The sequence below is a fragment of the Jatropha curcas genome, chromosome 2, assembly GCF_041381405.1.
Source record: "Jatropha curcas cultivar XTBG-Jc1 chromosome 2, XTBG_Jcur_1.0, whole genome shotgun sequence".
Taxonomy (NCBI): domain Eukaryota; kingdom Viridiplantae; phylum Streptophyta; class Magnoliopsida; order Malpighiales; family Euphorbiaceae; genus Jatropha; species Jatropha curcas.
Window position 1 is genome coordinate 2,938,908 of NC_143152.1, and position 24,082 is coordinate 2,962,989.

The window sequence follows — 24,082 nt, forward strand, 5'->3', positions numbered from 1 at the left end:
ACCTAAAGCCCATCGAAGCACTTGGTTCAGACGATCAGAGAGGTTAATAGGAGCAGAACCTTTAAAGGCAGGGCGGTGTGGCATGCAATAGATTGATCTCCAACCGCGAGCATGCATCTTAAATCCTGTGAGGATATCTTCTGTAACAGAACCATATATCCATCCTATCTGCAAAGAGAAGCATCAATTATTTGTTTGGAACTATGGCATTGGTTTCTGTTCATAAGCCATATTAGTTGAACGAAAGAGCTTCATTAGTCCAATAGTGAATCTAAAAGGGAAATTTGATGGTGTAATGAAGCAACTAAGAAGTAAATGATAAAAAGAAAAAGTTCTTCTAGTAATAATATATTCTTGCCCTTGATTCTATGCTTTCATACAACCTTGCTTATCATTAAAAAGCACTTCTGGTTGATGTTTTTAATGCCAATTTTGTTGTCCATGTTTATACAGCAAACAAAGAAAATAGCTAGTGATGCAAATCAGAGAAAAAACAGGAAAAGCACATACTTCGCTTCCCCAGTCTGTCTTGTCCTCGTATCCACAGCTAATGACATGAATAGCTTCTTTGAGTAGAGACTCTGGAGTGGCAGACTCAGGAACACCACCATTCTCCATAAGTGTTGAAGCTACAAACACAGTCGATTGACCAAACCTTTTCTCAAGTGTCATTTGTGACATAAGTAATGACTTCTCATCATCAAATCCAGCACCTGTTCAAATAAATCAGTAGCATGACTAAATGGAAAAACAAACATTGAAAATTCAAATAGCAGCATAGTACTGAGTTTTTCTTTTTGTATTGCAAGCTCAAAAATGAAATCAGGAATGCTAGTTTTACCATTATTTTACATCACAAAAGAAACTCCATATGTCTGTTTTGAGGGGAGGGAGTAGATAAACTTAAATATTTTATGCAGCATCTCAGTGTAATGGATAAAGTACAAAGAAGAACATCAATTACGAACACTTACCTTCAACCCCTTCTTCTATATCTTCCAAGTTGAACACTGGCAAAGTAGGGTCGACGTGCTTGCTTGATTTTTTCTTACTAGAGTTCTTTTTGCTTGTTTTAGAACTCTTCTTTCGTGAATCGCCAAAGCATGAAGACAAGAATCCTGGTTTCTTGTGCTTAGGCTTGAGAGGAGGTTCATAGCCATACAAGGCTGTTCTATTGAAAACACAACCTGTACCCACGTACACAGGGCCTTGGATGCCATCCAATCCTCTTAAATTTATCTAAATAACATAAACTGTCAGCCTAGAGATGAAAAATACACATACTTATCTAAAACAACATACAAATAAAACTTGAACAGATTTCATGATACATATTAAGATAAAATGAAAAAATAAATGATAAATTCATGCAAATATTGTTATCAGAACTTACATCAAAGAAAACTGTGTTGCGGTTGGCATATCGATCATTTCTGTCGATACCATCAAATCTCTGGGGAAACTGGACATAACAAACTGATCTCCCAAGATTAGGATCCATTAGGAAACACATAGCTTCTCTCAATGCCTTGCTGTTGTTTATGTAATGGTCACAATCAAGATTTAATAAGAAGGGGCCATTTGTAAGAACTGCTGAAACACGCACCTGTTTGGGAGATGTGCAGATAGTTAATGCCAATAACTTTCTCGACAGCCCAAAGATATATCTAACAACTACTTACAAGTGCATTCATGGCACCAGCCTTCTTGTGATGCTGGAAACCGGGACGCTTTTCACGAGATACATAGACTAGTCGTGGAAGTTCATTACCCTCACTGTCAAATCCTCCACTATGGCCCAAGAAAACCTACAAATTATGATGGAAGGAGAAACACGAGCCAACAGAAGAGTTCAGAGAGAAAAGAAAAGAAAAAACTGCTTAAACCTGCTGTTACACAATAATCACGACCACTAAGTAAGAAAGACTTCATCAATTAACAAGCAGAATACTACAAGAGATATAAACTAAATACTAATGATGCAAAATTAGTAGTTATATTATCATAAGGCAATTCCTCCCAGGAAGCCCACCAAGAGTTTAGTTTGAAATACACAAACCTGGATCATTCCCGGATGATCTCTGGTGTTATTACCAGGCCAAGGTGTACCATCTTGCATAACCCATCCTTCATCAGGAACCTTCTGTGCCTTTGCCACAAGCCCATTGATACGAACTTTAAATTCTTCATATTCTCTCTGAAATACAATTATTTGCTATAAGAAATACAGCATACACAGAGTCTAGGATAGTTAAAATTATTAATGAAAAATATAAAATGTGCTACCTTCATAGATCTGCGGTCTTTAACAAATGATGGATGAACCTTATCTTTTAAGTAGTCAATCTTTTGTGCAAAGTACCATTCTGGAGCTCGTGGTTCAATGCTGTATTTCTTACAGAATGGAACCCATTTTCTAGCAAATTCAGATGTTTCAGCTAGGGCTTCAAATGTCAACATAGCAGCTCCATCATCAGAAACATAACAAGAAACTTTGTCCACTGGGTAGTCAACTGCAAGAATAGATAGGACTGTATTGGCTGTGACAAGTGGAGGTTCCTTTAAAGGGTCCACTGTACTGACAAAAATGTCAACAGAAGCCAACTGAGATGGCTCCCCTTCTTTCTCATATCTGTGATGCATCAAAATATCTATACTTAAATCTTTCAAGGATTTTGACAAAAATAAAGTTTTATTTGATGAAGTTTACAGGAAAAGGATAAAAATACCTGAGAGCTAGCCTGTCAAGATATGTCTCCCGGTTCACAGGAAGCCATTTAGGGAACTGATCCAATATCCATGATATTGCAAACCATATCTCACAGATAACAGATATTAACCACAATGCATATGCATTCCTCACCGGGTTTGTTATTCGGTAGTGCAAAAATATGCAAAGAATAATAAGCCGCAAAACAATAACCATTCTGTAAGGGTTAATCCTGGAGGAAGGAAGAGAAACCTTCCTTGAGAGAGGCTGGCGGGTCTCATCATTCCTGTGTTGCAACAATAAGAAAAATAGAAGTTAAGTAGACACCCAAAGCCGATCTAGATTATCTGTAATTTGAAAACACAATCAAGTAGGCATTTAAAGAAAGGTATTCACTTGCCAAACATGCCCAACAAATTTAAATTGCTTAGCTAATGTGTACTGTGGTTGTTGATGTATGAAAATACATGAATAACTTTTCATGAGAAATGCCATTAATCCAGGAGTATCAGGAAAATAGCCCAATACTAGGCCAACTAATTAAATGAAGTAGAGTATTTTGAATCTGATCAAAGACACCCAATTATGCATTCTTCCACTAATGTATACTCATGAATATATTAATTGCAGATGGAAAACCAGTGAGCATTAGCATATCAATTTCATGAATATTTTATTTTCCAAATGCAGCATTTTTTTCTATTGTTTCCAATGTCTCATTAAAGGAAAATCAAAAGGCTTGATAGATATTAAGTTCGAAAGCAATGAGGAAGATAATGCAAACAATCTGCATAAAGGAATGTTAAGCATTGTACTCCATTAGGAACTTACAATAAAGAATCATCCATAAGCACATCTGTGCTGGCATCATAATCTGCAACTCCCCTGCCTTCTGATGGTGCATTACTTACACTCATTGGAGCAGGGGTCTTCTCTGGCTTCACCTTCCAACCATCAATCCTCTCTTTCCATGCAACATTACCAAAACCTGAAGATCCAGACTCCCTTGCTGGATCTCCAACTCTGATATTAACTGCAAACAAGCCCAGTAATAACATAAAAATTTGAAGAAAATATACAGAAATAATCAACATAAGAATGTCTAAAATAACTGAAAAGAATTTTCCCTTACCTCTGCTGCCACTTTCAGGAGAAGCCATGGAATAACGCTCGGGAGATGCAGCTGACAAGTCCCCAGAAACCTGAAATATAAATAAATAACATCAATATTTACAATAAATGCTGAAATGAGAGGAAAAAGTTGATGGCAATGATCCATAATCCAGAGACCTACCGAGCGTCTACCAGCCAAATAAGGAATATGATTAAGAGAAACATCTTTATCATAATTAGTGGGTGGAACATAATCTTTCCGACCAGAGCCTGAATCCCAGCCGAGCATGTGCTCTATCTTACTTTTCTCATCTTGAATCCCCGATCCATGATGAGTTGACTTATTTTCTACATCACTAAAATCAGCATCATCCACTTCCTCTCCGCGGATTGGAGGGCTACCTGATAGCAATTAAAGAAACTAAATGTATAAGTCACTCGGTAATAATCTCTGCATAAATTGCAAGAGAAGCAATTAAACTTTCCGACCAACCTTTATGCCTCTTGTATTTGGTTTTGCATTGCGGACAAGACTGATTACCATCTTTCCTCTCATACTCATAACATGGCCGGCAAACAGGAAATGCACAAACATGGCAAGCAACAAAGGGCTCTCCATCTACAGTCAGGCCAATATCATCACTGCAAATTTGGCAGACCTGGATAGCATTTTGTTTTGCATTTTTAGGCTGGACAACAAGCAGAACAATTCAAGAGTCAAAAGTGAGTTCGAAAGGAAATGCTTTACTTACAATTACATAAACCATAATTCCAAAATTCAAAATATAAAGATAAACTAAATCTAGTGCTACAAAAAGTTCAAGAAAGAGATTCCACATTTCAATATAAACCATCTAACAAGTTTCTAAATTAGTGTTGATCTGAAAGCAGCATAAAATACAATTCAATGAAATCAAGAAACAAAATCGAGAAACTCAGCTGTTTTTAACCAGAAATTGGATCTATTTAAATAGCTTATAAAAAAGTTCAACAGTATGAAAAGCTAAACACCTAAAACATATTTGGATCTGGAAAAACGGATGATTTTACCAAAGGCATCTTAAAAGCAATCAAAATTCTGTTTCCTTTATTGTTTAAGAGATCTAAACATTAAGCATAAAGATCAAAACTTTCAATCCAATTTCATATATCAACAGTAAATTAATAAGACTAATGTAATTCAACAAAATGTAGCATAAAATCAATTCAAAACAAATCCGCCAAAACATAGAGCAAGATTATTTAATGCACTAACCCCTCCCGCATCTCCTTCCAGATCCATTGCCCTGTTCTCCAGTCAAAATCAATTCTTCTTGAATCCAAAGCTTAAACCCACTCCAACAAGTCTAAAATTCTCAAGACCACATTAATCCAGCAAATTTGCAGGACGAAACCCACTAAAAAAGAAACGAACTTTTACTAAAGTCTAGGAGTATAGGAGAAATGTAACATCATTTGGATTTTTTAAGCCAACCAAATAGTGAAAGCTTAACAGTCACTCACTCACATAAACACCGACACTAATGAAAGCGAGATGGAGAAAGAGACAAGAACCGACACTTAGATCCACACTCTCTGTCTCCATTTCATTTTTTTTTTTTAATTTTTACTATTTTTAGAAGGTTAAAAAAGGCTGCAAAAAGCCAAAAAGAGCAACAGTAAATTGATGGATTCTTGAAGGAGGAACTTCAAGTACAAGTCATGGAGATATTTAGTTTAGAAAAGATCTTGCCACGTACGAGACTTTTTCACATAGGGTTAATTACATTTTTTTCGGTATGAATTTTGTAATTTAATTTTATTTTAACATTTTCAATTAAATTTTAACAGATTTTCATTGAAAAATAAATGAAAATATGCAATTCAGTAATATGTTTTATTAGCTTTTATAGTTTTTATTTTCTTTTATTTTTTAAATTGTACTAAGGTTTTTCTTGAAATTTCTTTTTCCGAATATTAATCAAAATAAATAATATATAACAATAATAATAAATAAAATAAAAATGGGTGGTATGAAGTAATTTATTTTATATATTTTGATAATACATTTTTATCAAATATATTTAATTGATAAAAAAATACTTAATTTAGCCCGTACACTTTTTTTTTATTTCTCTTTATCAAATATATTTAATTGATAAAAAAAATACTTCATTTAGCCAGTACACTTTTTTTTTATTTCTCTTAAATTGTACTCCTATTTTCCATTCTAAGAGAGGATAATCTTTTAAATTTCATACTCTAGTTCTATTTAATATATATATATATATATATATATATATATAATCATTAATCAAATCTTGAAACAAATAAGGTAATTAATTTTTTTGAATATTGGGAAGGGATAATTCAAATCCGGATTTATGGGTCGTATATACATTTTCCATTAGTTTATGCTTTGATGTGCATAAATAAGGTAATTATTACTATCATTTTTATTAGTCAATTTTATAATTTTAAAATATAAATTATTTAAGATAAGGATATATTTGAAAAATAAAATAAAATTATGATTTACTATTTTTTTGAAGAGATTTTATGATTTACTATATTAACTATATTTTTGTTGAATATATGAAGCTATTATTATGAGACAAAGGAATTTTGTGTTAAAAATATTTCTGAATTGGAAAGTTGGTAAAATGCTAGTGCTAATTTTATAAGCATTTATATGGCTTTTTCTAAGGTGGCAGAATATGATTGGATAATTGGTTCCTCCGGTTCTTGAACAGTCATTTTCTGTTTCTCTGCTGTAGCCGGCAGTAATCAAACAAAAAAAAAAAACCTATTAGGTCCGTGACGTGCGCTGCCTAGTTGAGTAGGTGCAGGTGCTAATATTCTGTACTTCGGTTTGCAGAGTATTCATTTGTGATGTAGGCTCTGTTTGGGCCTGTGCTTGACAACGAACTGGATCAGAAATCTATGGGTTGACTTTAAGATGCTGCGAGCCTGGGACTGGCAATTAATTTACTGTTTTTCTTTTTCTTTTTTTTTTTCTTTTTATTTGAAAATGAGTTAAATTACCGTTTTTTTTAGATAAAATCAGGATTTCGTTAAAAAAGCTTCGATACAAATGTTACGGGGAGGATTTAGCCTCTCGCCTGAAGACCAGACATAAAATAAAAACTAAAAAATTATTATTATTCGCTGATTTAATAAAAAATTTTAATCAAGAATAGAATGTGAACTTCAAGAAAATAAATAGATTTTCAAAAGTGATTAATTAGATGAACTTTCCGATCTTCTATATATGGCGTACTTATCCATGAATTAGTTACTTATGATGAACATAGAGGATTTGAACCACTAAATCTAATGGATAAACATGCCGCACTATCAGGCTTCAAAAGATGAAGATTATTGTATAGTTGAAAAATTTTCCACAAATTGATACCTATCCAAATAAACCAAACAAATGCAAACAACAAAACAAAACTCCACATAAAATGGAGAGAGCATAAACTCCACACAAAATGGAGATAAAACACAAACAGTGGTCGAAACATAAATAACATGAATCTATGCAAAATATATATATATATATATCTGTAATTTATTTAATAAAAAATAAAAAAATTTGCAATAAAATTAAAAATATATTAAAAATATCAGGAGGAGCTGTCATAAAAGACAAGAATCAGCCTCTCTCCATATCTACATGCTTGGTTTTGTGTTTCAATGTAAAGAAATGAAGAAAATTTTAATGGCGAAAAGGAAAGAGAGAGAGAGGAGCGCAGCGATTATAAAATCTATCCTTGAGTTAATTTATTGTTTAAATTTAAACAACTATTCAAATATAGTTAAAATATTTATTTTAACCCGATTGATTCATTCAAAAATAACACGTAAGGTACCTAAAATTAATTTTTTATACAATTTACTCCTTAAACTTACGCAAAAAGAATAAAAACCTAATTTTTAATTTAAAAAAATAAATATTTGATTCAAATAAATATAATTAAAAAATAATTAGATATTTATTTTGAATAAATATAATTAATGAAAAACAATTCAATATACAACATAATCAAATATTTTTCTAATTCTATAATTTTTAATTATTTTAACCGAAGATGAGACACTTTAATTTTGTATAATTATCGTTATATTTTTAAATAATTTTTTCTTTTCTAATTTTAAGCTTTTTAAATAATTTGGGGATGGAAGTATTTAATTAGCTCAGTGTGAAATGAAAGACAGAATTGCCCATATGATAAATCTACATATTGAATTGGACATTTGATAGACTATATGTAATATCCTCAATTTCGTAGTTCTTTCTATTTTAGCTTTTTCGATGAATTCAGTTATCCGAATAAAAGGAAAACTTAAAATAATGGGAAACACTATAGATTGAGGATATTAATATTAATTAAATGAAACATTAATTGATCTTTACAAATCCATGTGAAAGCTTAAAGGAAATCAAAAATGAGTTGAAAGATGAATGACTTCTCGGTAAAGCACGATTTTACCTGAAAAGCCTGAAAAACGGTAATTTCCGTACGATTTTTACCAAGTGGAGTTTAGAATATTAAATACACTTGGTTTATACCTAATAGGACTAAAGTAAAATGATTAAAAAGATTAGAGTGCCAAAGGATGAAGGGAAAACAAAAGGGAGGATTATAGTGCAATTTGCATTTAAAGGACATGGAAGGAATTTTTAATAAAGTTTATTATATAATTTTATTGAAGAAGAGGAAAGAACCACAACACTTCACTCATTGTTGCAGGCCAAACCGTTCAAGAAGAGAGGAGGAGGGTTTTGAGTCAAAACCAAGCAAAAAGAAGGTGAAAATCAAGGAATTTTCAAGTAATTCTTAAGAAAAGGTTAGTTATTTTCACTTCCTCCTTCATTTCTATGGATTACTTTTTGAATTCCATGAACTTTGAAGTGAGGTGCTTGTTTGTGTAATCTGATTTGGTGAAGATGAAGTGATGAGAAGTGATTTAAGGTGATTTAAGATGATTGAAAGTAGTTATGCATGAATTCAAAGTCTAAGTTGCACAAGTCATCAAGATGGATGATTTTGAGTTTGGTTTTGATATTCTATGAACTATGGACTCTGCTATATCTTATATTATGATGTTATTTCAGTAATAGAAGAGTTGGATTGCATGAATTTGTGCTGGAAGTGAGTTGAGAATGCTTAAACATATATAAATTATTGTTGGACATGTTACAGTTGGGCTGCCTGAAATTCAGCTTCTGTAATTGACCTATTTGACTAAGCAAATGAACTCCAAAATTTATGAAATTTGATATGGAGATAGACTGAGATGTTGGGTAGGTCGTGTTAAAATTTAAAGGCCATTGGATAAAAGGAAATGGAGTTATAAGTAAATCAATGCAGGCTGCTCAGCATGAGAAAAACTGAACTTCAGATTCTATAATTATGTCATTTAAAAATGCAAATGAGCTTTAAAAATTATGAAATTTTCCAGAACAGTACCCTAAGATGTTTGGAACATGCTGTCAAAATTTCAGGGCAATTGAATATGGGGAATTCAAGATATAGTCAACGCAATGCCAGTTACTCAAATGCTGAAATTCTGCATTTCATAAACCTTGAACGAATTTAGCATGCTATTCACTTCTATTGTTTTCATTGTTAGTATTTTGTGTCTAGGATGTGGTTAAGTGTTGGATATGAAGTGTTTCATGCTTAAACTCAGATCATATAACACTTGGACAAGTATAGTGAAAATGAAAGAAAAAGCATGAGACTTCATTCTAATGCTTAATTTACATTCTTATAGAAGTGCATGTGTGTACATTGTGTAGTATGATCTTAATGTGAGTATTAATATCATGCTACAGCTGCTGAGAGAAAGGGAGTTGAGGAGAGGGTGATTACTAGAGGAAAAGGGCTAGGGGAGCCATCTAGTTCAGGTTAGTGTATATTATTCCTTTCCTACTTTTATTTAAACAAAATGAAATTGATTTTGCAAAATATTTTCAATGGATTTGCTTGTCCATTGTGATTTTGATATTAGTACATAAATGGAATGGTTTAAAAGTCTTACAGCTGATATAGATATGGTTATTACCCCGAATATCATTTCATTTGTTGAAGTTGATATTACGATCGATTGAACATGGATATCATCACTAGATGATATATGATTGATATGAAATTCTCCCTCCATGTTGAGGTTGTAGATTGCTCCCTCTTCTGTTGAAATCATATCACAGATTGAGGTTGTAGATAGCAGGTCTAGATGTGCACATTAGACACTGATGGCCCTCAGAATTGACTCTATAAAAGCTGTAAAGACTATATTATGAATTGATGATTTAAATGGTATTGATTTATTTTGTTTCTTATTTTCTTTACCATGGTGGATTTATGAATTGTCATTCCTTATTATTTTTATTAGTACACCACTAAGCCATATGCTTAGCGATAGTTGCTTTTGTACTATCGCAGGTAAAGGAAAGGAAAAAGAACCAAGAGAGGATCATTTTTATTTGATGTAGATAGTATGCTACTGATGTAGCTATTGTATATTTGACTTCTTTTGGAATATGTATGATGTATTAAACATTAACAGATCATGTATGTATATTTGAGCAGATTCATGTAAATTATGATTGTATGAATTTGAAAATTTATAGTCTATTAAAGTAATTAATTTCTATTATGTATCTAAGATTTGAATAGGACTCCAATATGTAATTAAATCATCCATGGACTTATGGGTTATGGAACCATTTTATTTTATGTTTTTTTTTTATAATATGTTTAAGAAATTATATTGAGATTAGTGCTTATTAATTATATTACGGGCGACATGCCATGTCTTACAGTAGGGTAAGGTGTGACATGTTTATTTTGATGACAATTGGTATCAGAGCCAGCCCTGTGCCCTCTGGCCGGTGGTGGGGCAAACCTCAGCGAGGACGCTGAGTCCCCAAGGGGGGGGTGTATGTGGCAAGGCCAGCACACCTTAGGCAAATCCCACATCGGTTAAGGACGGGGTAAACGATCTATACATAAGAGGGGTAGCTTCTAACTTGGTTAGCGCGCTTTTGGGTGGGTTGCAAAGCCTGCCTGAGGGACAAATCCGTGAGGGTTGCAAAGCCTAAAGCGGACAATACTGACCAGGTCAGGGCTATGACACTATATAATAAAGGAGGAGCATGTAAAACAATATGTGAGATCTTTATTATTTCATCTTCTAATGAATATAAACAAACCAAAGTTACAATCTATGTATTGTGTTATTGGTACATCATGTATAAAAATATCCAATGCAAGTATCTATAAATTATTCATACATATATATGTTACATACAGTGATTTTTGTTTCTGTTCAAGGGCAATTTGGAGAAACTACTCCCTTTTCAGTTAATTTAACATTACTGCATGAAGCTTTTGCTGCTTCATCTCCTTCCCTTTTAAGAATAACATCTTCCAACAAAATCCCTTGACATGGATAGCTCTTGCTGCAATCAAACTTTATTGCCACATTAGAAGCACTTGTCCCCTTTATGTTCCTGTACACCACATTTTTCACCTGAACTGCTGATTTCTGCAATAACAAATAATATATGTTTTAATTAATAACTAAAGGGTAATCCCACATTTTTGTGAACTGTGATAGGAAACATTACGAGTCAATTTAGCTATTACTGTTAGCTTATTCATAACTGGTAGTTGTTTATATAGCAGTTTAAATTAGAAGTGTTCGATAAAAATAGTGGTTTAATTAGTTGTTTTGTTTAAAATGACAAAAAAAGATATTACTTGTTAACCGAATTCGGAGTAAAAAAACAATGAGTAATTTTTAATTGAAAGTTAAATGTTAAATGTTAAAAGCTAAATGCTAGAATATTTAACGTTTTATAAAAAATTCCCTCAATCTCTCAAAGCTATTATAAAAACAATGTTACTGAACACTATAATTAAAACATATAGAATTTTCACTTGGTCAAAATGCTAAAAAATAACTCAAAAGTTGTTACTGAGCATGCCTATGTCTCGGCTCCATATATATATATATATATATATATATGCATACCTGTTCTTTGCATGGTTTGTGTTGGTCACAGTAGTGCTGATCAATTATAATGGGCTTGGTGACATTGTACATTTCAATATTTTGGAATTTGATATTGTTGGCAATTCCTGACCCTCCCTGCATATATATTTAAATTAATTATAACCTCTATTCATTCATTCACGTTTAGTTGGTAAATGCATGTACAATTTGACGATAGATAGATCAGGTTCAAATTCCCCCTCCTAATACTAAAAAAATGTCTTATTCATTTATTTAGTTTTTGAAATTTAATTTAAGATCGGGAGAAGAACTACATATTCTTTAAGACAACGCCGCCCCCAAAGTTAAAAATATATATATAATATCTTCATAGTGAAAATTGTTAAGCTTGAGAAATTATCTAGCTGTGCAGTTGTTTAAAGTAATATATAATAATAATATTATTTACCTGCCATGTTTTGATCCTAACACCATTTGTAGTGCCAGAAATCTTGGCACCATCAATAGTTACTCCTGAAACATAAGCTCTTGAATTTCCATAACCTAAGCTTCCAACACTAAACATATGAGAAACAAGAAACATTAATTAGTAGTTAATTAATTAATTATACCAAGCAAACCTTGATTATTTTAAGAGAGGGCAAATAAGACAATGACCTTATTCCATGGCCTGGCCCACAGGTTATGTTCATGGCTTGCACATTCTGAGATCCACTTACAATAGAGATACAATCATCACCTTTAATATAACACGAGATTAAAGAAACTAATTATTACTCCTAATGGTTAATCAAAAAAATAAATAAATTTAATTTATGTAATTTAAGGGGTTAAAACTGTAAATTTACCTGTTGCTATGACTGAATTTGTAATTTGGATGTTTTGGGTTTCAGTGACATGGATTCCATCAGTGTTAGGACTATCCTCAGGTGAAGTTACCAAAAGATTGGAGGCTTCAATATCTCTGCTGCTTTGAAAAGACACATGCATTTGCTGTGCATTTTGGACTGTCAGGTTCTTTACTACTAAGTTCTTGCATTTATCGAAGGTCAAAGCCTGCCATGAATAGGAATTCTATTCTTGTTAATTAAAAATTAAAATGATATAAATTCTTAAATTTCAGGATAATATAAATTCGAAGTTTCATATATATTGGGTTTAGAGCACTATTTTAGTAGTTATTGTAATAGTTATTAACTGATAGTTGTTTGTATGGTGGTTTAAATTAGAAGTGTTTGATAGCTCTTTAATTTAAAATGTCAAAAAGAATATTAAGTATTTAATTAGTTGAATTTGGAGAAAAATAAATGAGTATGATTGTCAAAAAAATTTAATTAAAAGTTAAATGATAAACGTCAAAATGTTTAATGTTTCATAAAAGCTCATTCAGCCTTTAAAAATTATGTTACTGAACATTACAAACGTAGAAAATAAAAATTTAACTTAGTCAAAACGATAAAAACTAGTTCAAAAATAATTTCTCAACAGAGCTTAAGCTATAAAATAAATAAGTAAATAACGACGACGCATACCGTAGGTGCATGCTTGCAAGGCTGAGGCGATCATGAAGAAAACAAGAAGAGTCAGTTTTTTATTGCGAAAAAAAAAAAAAAAAAGAAATAATAATAATAATAATAATAATAAAAGGAGATTTTTTTTTTGACCGGAATAAAAAGGAGATTGGAGATAGAGAAATGATTTTACAAGATCTTTATTGACTTTGCATGAGTTTTTCCACCAAATGTTGCCATTCCCATCAATTATGCCACCACCTTCAACTACCAAATCTTCAACTTCATCAAATACAAGCCAATGTCTATCGTCTTTCTCGTAGGCTGATCGATCTTCCCATGCTTCGATTGTTCCATATATCTAATATTTTTCAAATTTTAATTTTTATATCAATTAATATATATATATATAGGTAATGTGTAATAGAAAAATTAAATGGGTTTTTTAAAAAATATATATTTTTTTGAAACAAAAAAAAAACTATGCATTTATAAGTATATTTATTTTAGGTTACCTGAAATGTTATATCGGATTTGCAAGGACCTGAGAATCTAACTTGCTTGACACTATATTTGTTCTCAGGCACAACAAGAATAGCTCCCTTAGATGAACAAGCTTCCTTCCAAGCCTTTTCGAAAGCCTATAAAAATATATATTGAGAAAAATTAGATTAATAATACTAAAAGAAATTGGCAAAAAAAATTTAAAATTGTATGTAAAAATGGAAAAATACCTGAGTATCGTCACTTCCATCTGCTTTAGCTCCAAAATCATCAACACTAATTTTGTTAACTGAAGTTGATGTGGATCCAACTTTATCAAATATTTTCAAATTTAGAACATTATCAATTCTTAAACTAACATAGTGATTGGACTGACCGTCATCGAGGGAGCTAAAATAGGAAGGATAAGCTTCAGAATTATCATAGCCAGATGTTTCTTCTTCAAGGTAATCATTAAGAGTGTCCTGTTGAAGACAATTATAACATGGAATAATAATAATTGAAACTAGAAAAATGATGGCCAAGAATGGATAATTAGGGTTTTGAATTCCTTTTAAAGCCATTATGGATTTCTTCTTCTGCAAGGGAAAGAGAATTTTATGGGATGATTATAGGTAATATTAGGGTATGAAAGTGCATAAAATGTCATGATAGTGCTTCTGTATTTATAGACACTAGAGAGAGACAGAGAGAGACTCTTGAGGTATGGTATGTGAGATACAAGAGATTGAGACGAAAGGATTTCTTTTTGGCTAGTATTTGCTGACTTTAGATTCATACACCTATGCAATTTGAAGAACGAACTTTTTTTTTTTTTCCCTTTTTGTGTAAGGAAATTTGTTCATCTTTAGTCCATACCTTATATAACATCACTAGCTATAGCTAGCTAGCTAAGCTAATAAATTCAATTTCCACATGCATATATAAAATAATGAGAATGTTCTTTTCTTTTCTTTTTTTTTTTTTTTTGTACTTGCACGAGTTATTTAGATCAATTATGTTTTAACGGTCCACAAATTTGATTAATTCTCGCTTGCCTTCGGAGGCAAAGGACTGACCCGAAGAGTTTGCGTTATAAAGGATCGAACCCATAACCTTAGAGAATTTTCTTTTCTTTTTATTTTTGGTTAAAGCTGATTTTTCATTAACCTATATAGTACTTTAATAGATCAACTATAATTTTTTGGGTATTTTGAATTTAATGTTGCTCTTTACTTTATATTCAAAGTAATTTAATTTTAATGTAGTAAGATACGGAGAGATAATTTCATTTTTTTAGGCGTTAGTTCCAACATAGATAGTAAATGTTAATTGAAGTAGAAAAGTCAAATTATAATGTGAAGCTCTAAATTTAATTTAACCTACAATATAATTAATTTATGATTATAATGTTTGCATATTCTATTAAATTTTTAAAAAATTGTTAAATTTGATCAACAGTTACTTGATATGAGTAGTTCAACACTTTTATTCTTTAATTAAAGTCGTAAATTCCATTTATATGAAATAGATACAATACATATTAGGAGTATTTTATCGTTTAATAAGTCGTCACGATGTGAACCAAGACTAGTTAAGTTTTGTGCACCATTAAATGGACACGGCCATGACCTCATGGATAATTAATTTTCAAAGGAAAAGATATATTGTCTTTATAATTTAGTATAGAAATCAAAAGTCTGCTTTCATGAAATAACATTATATAGTATATAGTTTTGGTTTTATGCCACTTAACTAAATTTGTTGTTCATTATTTTGAATTTAACGGTTGAGTCTTTTTTTTTTTTAGTATATGAATTCGTTTAAACGTCAGTTTGTAAATTTGAAATAAAAATTTTAACAAAGTTCAAATTTTTTTTTAAATACTGGAAAAGGTGATTTGAACCTTCATCCATCACTAAGACGTACATGCACTTACCACTAATGACGCGGAACCCTATGGAAATTTATTCTAAGAACTCTATGACAAGATTTGGAAGAGATCAAAGATAAAACTAAACCCTCCCCTATGGCACCCCTCGTTTATAAAGAAACGGAAACACCAATAATAGAGTAAAAGGAAAAGATAAACGCCACAAGTAAATTGATAAGTTTACCTTGATTCTTGATGCAATTAGAAGAATGCAATCTCACACTCTCTCTACAGCAATGAACACGCCTAAGCATGAAAGAAGAATTTCTATTTCATTGAATTGTTGAATGAATACAATATAACAAGCTATTTATACTAATTCTAAGAGGTCCTGATCCTTAAAGGATTTAGAATAATTAATCTAAATCAGCTAAGGATAAGGATTTAGCTAATCTAAACCAACTAAGGATAAGACTAACAAATCTTAACAACTTAAAGATAAGGATTAACTAATCCAAATCAACTAAAAATTAGCTAAATTAAACAAATTTAGGATAAGGAATAATTAATCCAAACCAACTAAGGATAAGGAATAATTAATCCAAACCAACTAAGGATAAGGACTAACTAATCCAAACAAACTAAGGATAAGTAATAATTAATCCAAACCAACTAAGGATAAAAATTAAAAGGGTGGCCCAATTTATTGGTGGCCCAACCCATTAACAACATTACAACTCAGAACTAACAAAAATGAGCTAACTTATTACGCCAAAATTAGGCTCTAGTATGGCCAGGGCATGCCATATGCTAGAATTTTAGATTCCATCTCAACATGTGCTTCCATCAATCTGAGAAACTTAGGTGTTCTCCATGCTTCATTGAGCTCTATGGTTGAGTGGTAGCAAATCCGTATCAGAATTATATTTTGGTGTATAACTATAATTTCTTTTTATTTTTAATTAATGATCATCTTCCTATCCTTTTTTAATATTAAGACTAATTTTCATTTCGGATTCAAGGCTGTTTCTCTCCATATACTTGTAGTTAATTCCAAGTATATATAAAATATACATTTTTTTTTTCAAATATGCTTAATTAAATAATTTTCATAAAAGCATATTTGGACAGTCACGGTACCTGGACAATATATATATATATATATATATATATATATATATATATATATATATGTTATTACTATAGTATTAGTTTGCAGGGAAATAAGAGCACATTAACTTTTTGATTGTTAGGATATCGACTCTGATACCAGTTGTTGGGCATCAGCTCTGATACCACTCGTTGGGCCCTTTTAACCAATTAAGAGAAAATAATTACGGCAGCGGAATAATAGAAATGGGACACACAGAAATTTACGTGGTTCACCCTCAACTCTTTTAGGGCTACGTCCACGGGACAAACTCCGAATATTTCTTCCACTATTAAAACAATAGTAGGTACAAAGAGAGTAATACAAAAATAGTGGCACATAAAGTGTTTCCCAAAAACACCCCAAAATAATCCTCACTATTTTTCTCTCCCTCGTTTTAGGAACCCATCCTAAAACGGTAACACTCTCTCGCTACATTTTCTCTCTCGTTTCTGGTGTGTGTTGTGCGTTCTGCCTCTGCCTCTATTTATAGGCAGGTTAACGCGTAGGAATGCCGTGTACAACTCTTTTAAGTTGCACCGCCCATGTGCAGCAATTCAAAACCATCACTGTTGAACTGGCTGCTCCTATTTTTTTTTCTTACTTTCACACATGTGGGTCCCATTTAAGTGGGCACACCACAACAATTCTCCCCCTGCACACTTAAGTGGGAACATTAGCCATATTCTCCATCATCCCTGCAGCTATCCGACAGTATTCAAACTTTTCCTTTGAAAGAATCTTCGTCAACATGACTGATCCATTTTCTCCTGTATGGATCTTCTCAAGTTGTAACAGCTTCATCTCCAACACATCCCTGATCTAGTGATAGAATGGAAGGAGGAATTCTTTCCAAGGTGAATTGAGCTTTGACTGTCACGACACGGCTCCCCCTGCAGCTATAATCTATTAGATCTGCCCACCATCTTGTACCGCCGCTACAACTTTGCGGGACACGCCGCCCGAACTCCTTTTGTCGGGAAGACTTTCGACACAAGGCACAACCTACAGATCTTTTTCCATTTCTTCCTTCTCTCCATTCGTAGAAGGGCACTGTTTAGAACTCAATTTAAAGTGATTAGTAAGAGGACAACTAACCGCTTTAGCATTCTCCATTCTAAACCTTTGAAGTACTTTCTCAACGTACTTCTCCTGTGACAACCATAATTTCTTGGCTCTTCGATCTTCATGCCAAGAATTTGCTTTGCTGGTCCTAAGTCTTTCATGAAAAAGACTTACTTAGCTGTATCTTCAAGCTAGAATTCTAACCAACAGTCACCATATCAACCACATAGAGCAAAAATAATGTAGTTATCATCAGAGAATATAAACACAGTGATCTGAAGTAGTCTTTCTGTAGCCTTGCTCCCCCATAACAGACTCAAACTTCTTATACCACTGTCTCAGTGCCTGCTTCAAGCCATACAGACTTTTCTTCAGTTTGCAAACACAATCCTCTTTTTCTACAAAACTCTCTGGTTGCTCCATGTATATTTCTTCTTCCAAATCTCCATTTAGGAAGGTAGTCTTTCCATCCATTTGCTCAATTTCCAGATCAAAACTGGCGGCCGTTCCGAGCACTGTCCGAATGGATGTCATTTCACAACTAGTCTAGCTTTGAATCGTGGTTGGGAGCTGTGTTCTTCCTGCTTCATCCTGAACACCCACTTGTTTTTCAAAGCTTTCTTGCCTTTGGGCAACTTCACCAGCTCAAATGTTTCATCCTCATGCAAGGACTTCATTTCATCTTGCACGGCTTCAATCCAGTTCCTCTTATGTTCATTTCCATAGCTTCTTCAAAGCTTTCAGGTTCTCCCCTGTCAGTCATCAATACATATTCATTGACTGGATATCTAGTAGATGGTTGTCAGACTGTACTAGATCTTCTTAATGTTTGAGAAACTTCTGGAGCTGGTGGCTGAACATGAACACCACAATCTTCATCTGGTTTATTTTCATTAGGAACTTCTGGATTTTCTAACTCTGGCACTTGTTCTTATGGAACATTTTCTTCATCTCCAATTTGTTTGCGGTCTATTGGAGGGACTCTCTGTATGTCTGTTGAGTCTTTATCAGATCTATTGGCACTCTGCTTCAATATCTTCAATAGTCTGATCTTCAATAAATACAGCATCACGATTTCATATAATCGTCTTCTGGATTGGGTCATAAAACCTATAGTCACATTGGTCTTGGCCATAGCCAATGAATACACACTGTCTAGTCTTGACATCAAGCTTCGCCCGTTCATCCTTCGGGACATGTACGAAGGCTTTGCAATCAAACACCTGCAAATGATCATAGGAAACATCCTTTCCTAACCATACTCTCTCTGGAGTATCATACTGTAGAGGGAAACAGAGTGAACGGCAAACTATTGTGAGTAACGCTTCACCCCAAATCTTTTAGACAACTTTGCATGTGAGAGTAAACATCTGACTCTCTCCATCAAAGTTCTGTTCATCCTCTCAGCAAAACTGTTCAGTTGCAGCGTCTTGGGATGTGTCATTTGATGTCGAATGCCATGCTCTATGCAGAAAGCATCAAATGGCCTAGTGTATTCTCCACCATTATCTGTCCTGATACACTTCAGCTTCTTGCCTGTCTATCGCTCAATCATGTTTAGAAGACTTCAATGTGTATACCCAAGTCTTCCTAGAATGGTCATCGATAAATATCACAAAATATCGATTTCTACCATATGACAACGTCAATGGTCCACACAAATCTGAATGAATAAGATTTAATACATTCTTCATTCTGGAAGGAGGGATAATCTTGAAAGCTACTCTGTTTAGCTTTCATGCCATACAATCAAGACACTTATCTAGGTGAACTTCATCCAATCCAGGTAGTACATTCTTTCTTGCCAGAGTTTTCTTACTCATGTGGCGTAGTCGTTTTATGCCATAAGTCAACTGTACTGTCATTCTCCGTTACACTCAAAGTGTCTTGGGAGAGTTTCGCATGCATCACGTACAGCTTTCGGTCTTTAGCTACCACAAATGAACCTTTTGTGAGCTTCAACTGACCATATCTGAAGGTGCTACAGAAACCTTCATCATCAAATCTGCCAACTGAGATTTGGACGCATGCTCAAAAGCCCATTCCTCATCAGTCTTGTCATCCGGTTTAGTTCAATTAAACACAGGCAAATGCATTTTAATTACCTTAAGGAGATCTCTCATTTCTCCATATATGGTAATACGCGCTATTCAGACTGATCATTTTGCTTGTCCATTTTGACTTGTGCAGAATATCATCACCAACATAAATCGTATACGTGAACAGTAGTATACGTGAATAGTGACCATGAATAGTAACAGTATACTCGAATAGTAACTGTATGCATGAATAGTAACTGTACACGTCAATAGTACTATGCGTGAATAGTGCTGGGCTTAACAGTGACGGGCTCAGAAACAGTAACGTCAATAGTAACTATTCACCATCAACCGCGAGTTACTATTTTACTATTCATCACTAAGTCGATTCTGCAACGTCTTTCCGAGCGGACAACACCAATGGACTCGTCGTAATTTTCTCTTCATCGTGGTATATTTATTTTCAAAATATATCCACGGATCCGGTACCGCTATCTGACCGGCTGGACCTGCCGAAACCTTCGGCTCTGATACCACTTGTTAGGATATCGACTCTGATACCAGTTGTTGGGCATCAGCTCTGATACCACTCGTTGGGCCCTTTTAACCAATTAAGAGAAAATAATTACGGCAGCGGAATAATAGAAATGGGACACACAGAAATTTACGTGGTTCACCCTCAACTCTTTTAGGGCTACGTCCACGGGACAAACTCCGAATATTTCTTCCACTATTAAAACAATAGTAGGTACAAAGAGAGTAATACAAAAATAGTGGCACATAAAGTGTTTCCCAAAAACACCCCAAAATAATCCTCACTATTTTTCTCTCCCTCGTTTTAGGAACCCATCCTAAAACGGTAACACTCTCTCGCTACATTTTCTCTCTCGTTTCTGGTGTGTGTTGTGCGTTCTGCCTCTGCCTCTATTTATAGGCAGGTTAACGCGTAGGAATGCCGTGTACAACTCTTTTAAGTTGCACCGCCCATGTGCAGCAATTCAAAACCATCACTGTTGAACTGGCTGCTCCTATTTTTTTTTCTTACTTTCACACATGTGGGTCCCATTTAAGTGGGCACACCACAACATTGATAGTATCCAATACTTGTAAGTTACACCAACAAATTTGACCAACCCTAGTAGAGACATACTCGTTTATACTTTATACGTGTAACCACAATTTATAAGATTAATATATCTTAGGCCGGATTTTTAGACTCACTTATGAACCAAACTAGAAATTTTTTTTTTTTAAACGATGATATTTCTAATCATATACTAAAAAAAGATATATTTTTTTTAATATTTAAGAAAAGAGATTCGAATATGGATATATTATCAGCTTGTATATATATTTATCACTATGCTTTGCCTTAGCGTGCTCCACAAGATATTGATCTATACATATATCAATAATAACGATTCATGTTTCTGACATAAGAGTTAATTTCAATACTAGAGTTTTGTGAATAATTAATTAAAATTAAAGTACATTAAATCAATTAATTAATATCATTTGTAACATGATATTTTTAGATATTATTATAGTTACTAATTAATTGTTGACCATCAATCACTAAATGTTAAACCAATTTTAGTAAGGAAATATATTAATTTCAACATCTATAATATTAATATTATATCTTGTTGATTAGAATTAAGATTATTAATACTACCAACAAGAAATATATTTCCTTAATTTCTGCTTAATTAATTTTGATTAATTATAATAAAATGGTGAATTTAATGCAAAAATATATAAAAGAACATCTTATGAAAGGCCCAATTTTAAAACTCATTGTTTTTCTAATTTTTTTTTAAAAGGTTTTTCTAAATTTAAATAATAAGTTCGTTTTCTCTCTATTTTATTAACTAATCTACAACTATAAAAGTCATGTTAATAAGTTATGCATTTTTCTAATTTTCAATCTAAATGATTTATTTGAAATCAGTTTTTCTTTTTGGGTTTGAATATATTCAAGTAAAATCTTCTCGACACAACTTCAAATTTGACTTCTTGTGCTTGCACTTTTAATATATCTTAGATGAAGATGATTTAACATAACGATTCAATAAAAATAAAAGGAAAAATAATAAATTGATCTCTGATTTATAGTCAAATTACTAAATGAAAATTTTTATTTTTAAAAACTAATTATAAGATCTCTAATTCATGATTTCATTAACACGTTGATCCTTCCGTTCAAAATATTCTCTTTTGATTGGTCATTAATTTAGAAATTGGTCCCTAAATTATGGTCAAACTGATAATGAGGTTCTTATGATTATTGTTAACACATTGATCCTTCCCTTATGTTTTCTTTTAACACTTTAGTCCATCTGTTTTGGACAAAAGAACCAAAAGTGTTAATAAAAACATAATTTAGGGACGTATAATTGTTTTTGAAAATGGAGATTTGATTATAACTCAAGGACTAATTTATATATTTTTTTCAAATAAATTCTAGCTTAAAAATGTTTAAAAAAATAAATTAATTATGAAAGTTGGATGAGAATCGAGAGGTGAGATATGAGAATAATAGTTCAATAAAAATAAATATAAGTTGAAAACACCAGAAAGTAAAATAATTATGTTGATTAAATGAAAATCGAGACTTGAGATATGGGAATTAAAACTCGTGTTAGAAGAGTTAATTTTATATTAAATTTTCTTTACTTTTTTTTTTAATTCTTTTAATAATTTTTAATAAAATATTCAATTTTTCCCCTATGAAGACCATTCGAGACATCCATCCATCCAACGGCTAATAGATCACGTAAGATTGACACTTATCCATTATAATTTTGTGATTGCAACAATACATTTTTTGCATTAAATGATGTATGTGTTGGTTCAATTCATGTTAAGGTTTATTCCCACTATGGTAATAAAAAATATTAAGGATTAATTAGAATGAAAGACTAATTTGAGGTAATTAATTTTAGTTTTACGTGTCCATATTGTAGTTTTCATTGATTGATTTAATTTAAAGTTCTCATTCAACTTAAATTAGAAACAAACGTGACATTAACAATTTTAATTTCATCCATACTCATACTTTATTTTTAATTATAAAAAGCTTAATGACAAATAGTTATGGATTTTAACATTTTTTTTCTTGCATAAATTGTCCCAAAAATACTTAAACATATTAAAATAATTAATCATATAAGTATTTTCAAAGATAAGTTAAAGAACATATGTGTTTATTTTTTAAACATGATTCTAATATTAAAATTTCTAAATGGTATAATTTAGTGATAAATTCATGTATGACTTTACAATAGAACCAATTTAAATCTCCTCCTCCAATGCTAAAAAAATTCAATAATTTTCTTGTTAAAAAATTTAGAAATTTAATTAAAAATATCTACTTCATATTTTAAACAAGAAACATCTCATTCCCTAAAAAAATAGTAAATATTTTAAACTATAATCTTGTTGAAATTCTAAAATGAGAAATAAAAATAATTAATTTAATTAATGAAATACAATAACAGAAAGTAACTAAAATCATATATAAACTTCATTATTTAATGACGAATAATTTCTTATAATTATAAAAATTAATTAATTATATTTTTCATGAATATTGTATAAAATTTCAAAAAAAAAAACTCATAAAGAAGATAAGTTTTAATTGTTAAAAAATTACATAAAATTAATTTTTTCACCATAGATGGTTCAATTCTAATAAAACAAAAATATTGTAGCTTTGAACTTATTATTCCTTTAACTTGTAATAAAAGGAAAAAGAAAAGAAAAAGATGATGAAAGCATGTAAGCATATGAGGCATTTTGTAATTGGTCTACCATCACAAAATGTTGTGGTGTAAAATGATTGTGGAGTGGGGAATGGGAATAGCTTTGGAGTAGGAGATCCAACATTTGATGACTTAAGTTTCTAAGTTTTATATCCATGCCATTATGAAATTCTTGACCTTAAACCCTCACCTTATAATTCAAATACATATAGTTGCATAGCTAATCATTAATCTTTTTTGTTATTGAATGTGAATGGCTAGATTGAGTAATTAAAGAGAGGTTTTTTTTTTTATTATTGAAAAATCTGATGTGCCAAAATAAAACTGTGAGTTACGTTATACAAAATAGTCCTTCCTTGAACTC

At 32.0% G+C, this 24,082-nt stretch overlaps 2 protein-coding genes and 1 long non-coding RNA gene across 3 annotated transcripts in view; 1 reads left to right on the plus strand and 2 right to left on the minus strand.

Annotated features, from left to right (window-relative positions):
* Positions 1–5,373, minus strand: part of LOC105645215 (putative cellulose synthase A catalytic subunit 8 [UDP-forming]) — a 5,496-nt gene extending 123 nt beyond the window's left edge. The window contains exons 1-13 of the mRNA XM_089718131.1: positions 5,079–5,373; positions 4,317–4,512; positions 4,005–4,225; positions 3,843–3,912; positions 3,542–3,743; positions 2,730–2,996; positions 2,287–2,632; positions 2,060–2,197; positions 1,683–1,808; positions 1,394–1,606; positions 975–1,239; positions 511–713; positions 3–168 (exon numbers count right to left, since the gene is read on the minus strand). Coding sequence (XP_089574257.1) covers positions 3–168; positions 511–713; positions 975–1,239; positions 1,394–1,606; positions 1,683–1,808; positions 2,060–2,197; positions 2,287–2,632; positions 2,730–2,996; positions 3,542–3,743; positions 3,843–3,912; positions 4,005–4,225; positions 4,317–4,512; positions 5,079–5,105 — 2,440 coding nt within the window. The 5' untranslated portion in view covers positions 5,106–5,373. The remainder of the gene's footprint in view (positions 1–2; positions 169–510; positions 714–974; positions 1,240–1,393; positions 1,607–1,682; positions 1,809–2,059; positions 2,198–2,286; positions 2,633–2,729; positions 2,997–3,541; positions 3,744–3,842; positions 3,913–4,004; positions 4,226–4,316; positions 4,513–5,078) is intronic.
* Positions 5,374–8,526: 3,153 nt separating this feature from the next.
* Positions 8,527–10,522, plus strand: LOC149498055 (uncharacterized). Its single transcript, XR_016319706.1, has 3 exons — positions 8,527–8,656; positions 9,648–9,719; positions 10,258–10,522. It is a non-coding gene; the product is annotated as an uncharacterized LOC149498055 (long non-coding RNA).
* Positions 10,523–11,047: 525 nt separating this feature from the next.
* Positions 11,048–14,748, minus strand: LOC105645292 (polygalacturonase). The gene is made up of 9 exons (XM_089718315.1): positions 14,079–14,748; positions 13,860–13,985; positions 13,538–13,705; positions 13,366–13,386; positions 12,682–12,889; positions 12,491–12,572; positions 12,282–12,390; positions 11,852–11,968; positions 11,048–11,362 (listed from the first exon to the last, which is right to left on the minus strand). The coding sequence occupies exons 1-9, from the start codon at positions 14,409–14,411 to the stop codon at positions 11,144–11,146; spliced, it is 1,383 nt and encodes a 460-aa protein (XP_089574441.1). The 5' UTR covers positions 14,412–14,748; the 3' UTR covers positions 11,048–11,143.
* Between the last annotated feature and the right edge of the window lie 9,334 nt (positions 14,749–24,082).

Coding starts and splice junctions, on each gene's coding strand:
- LOC105645292 (XM_089718315.1), bottom strand. CDS start 14,411: ATGGCTTTAAAAGGAATTCAAAACCCTAATTATCCATTCTTGGCCATC. Junction 12,573..12,681: donor AAATTCAGTCATAGCAACAG/GTAAATTTACAG, acceptor GTTATATTAAAG/GTGATGATTGTATCTCTATT. Junction 11,969..12,281: donor TTAGGATCAAAACATGGCAG/GTAAATAATATT, acceptor ATATATATGCAG/GGAGGGTCAGGAATTGCCAA.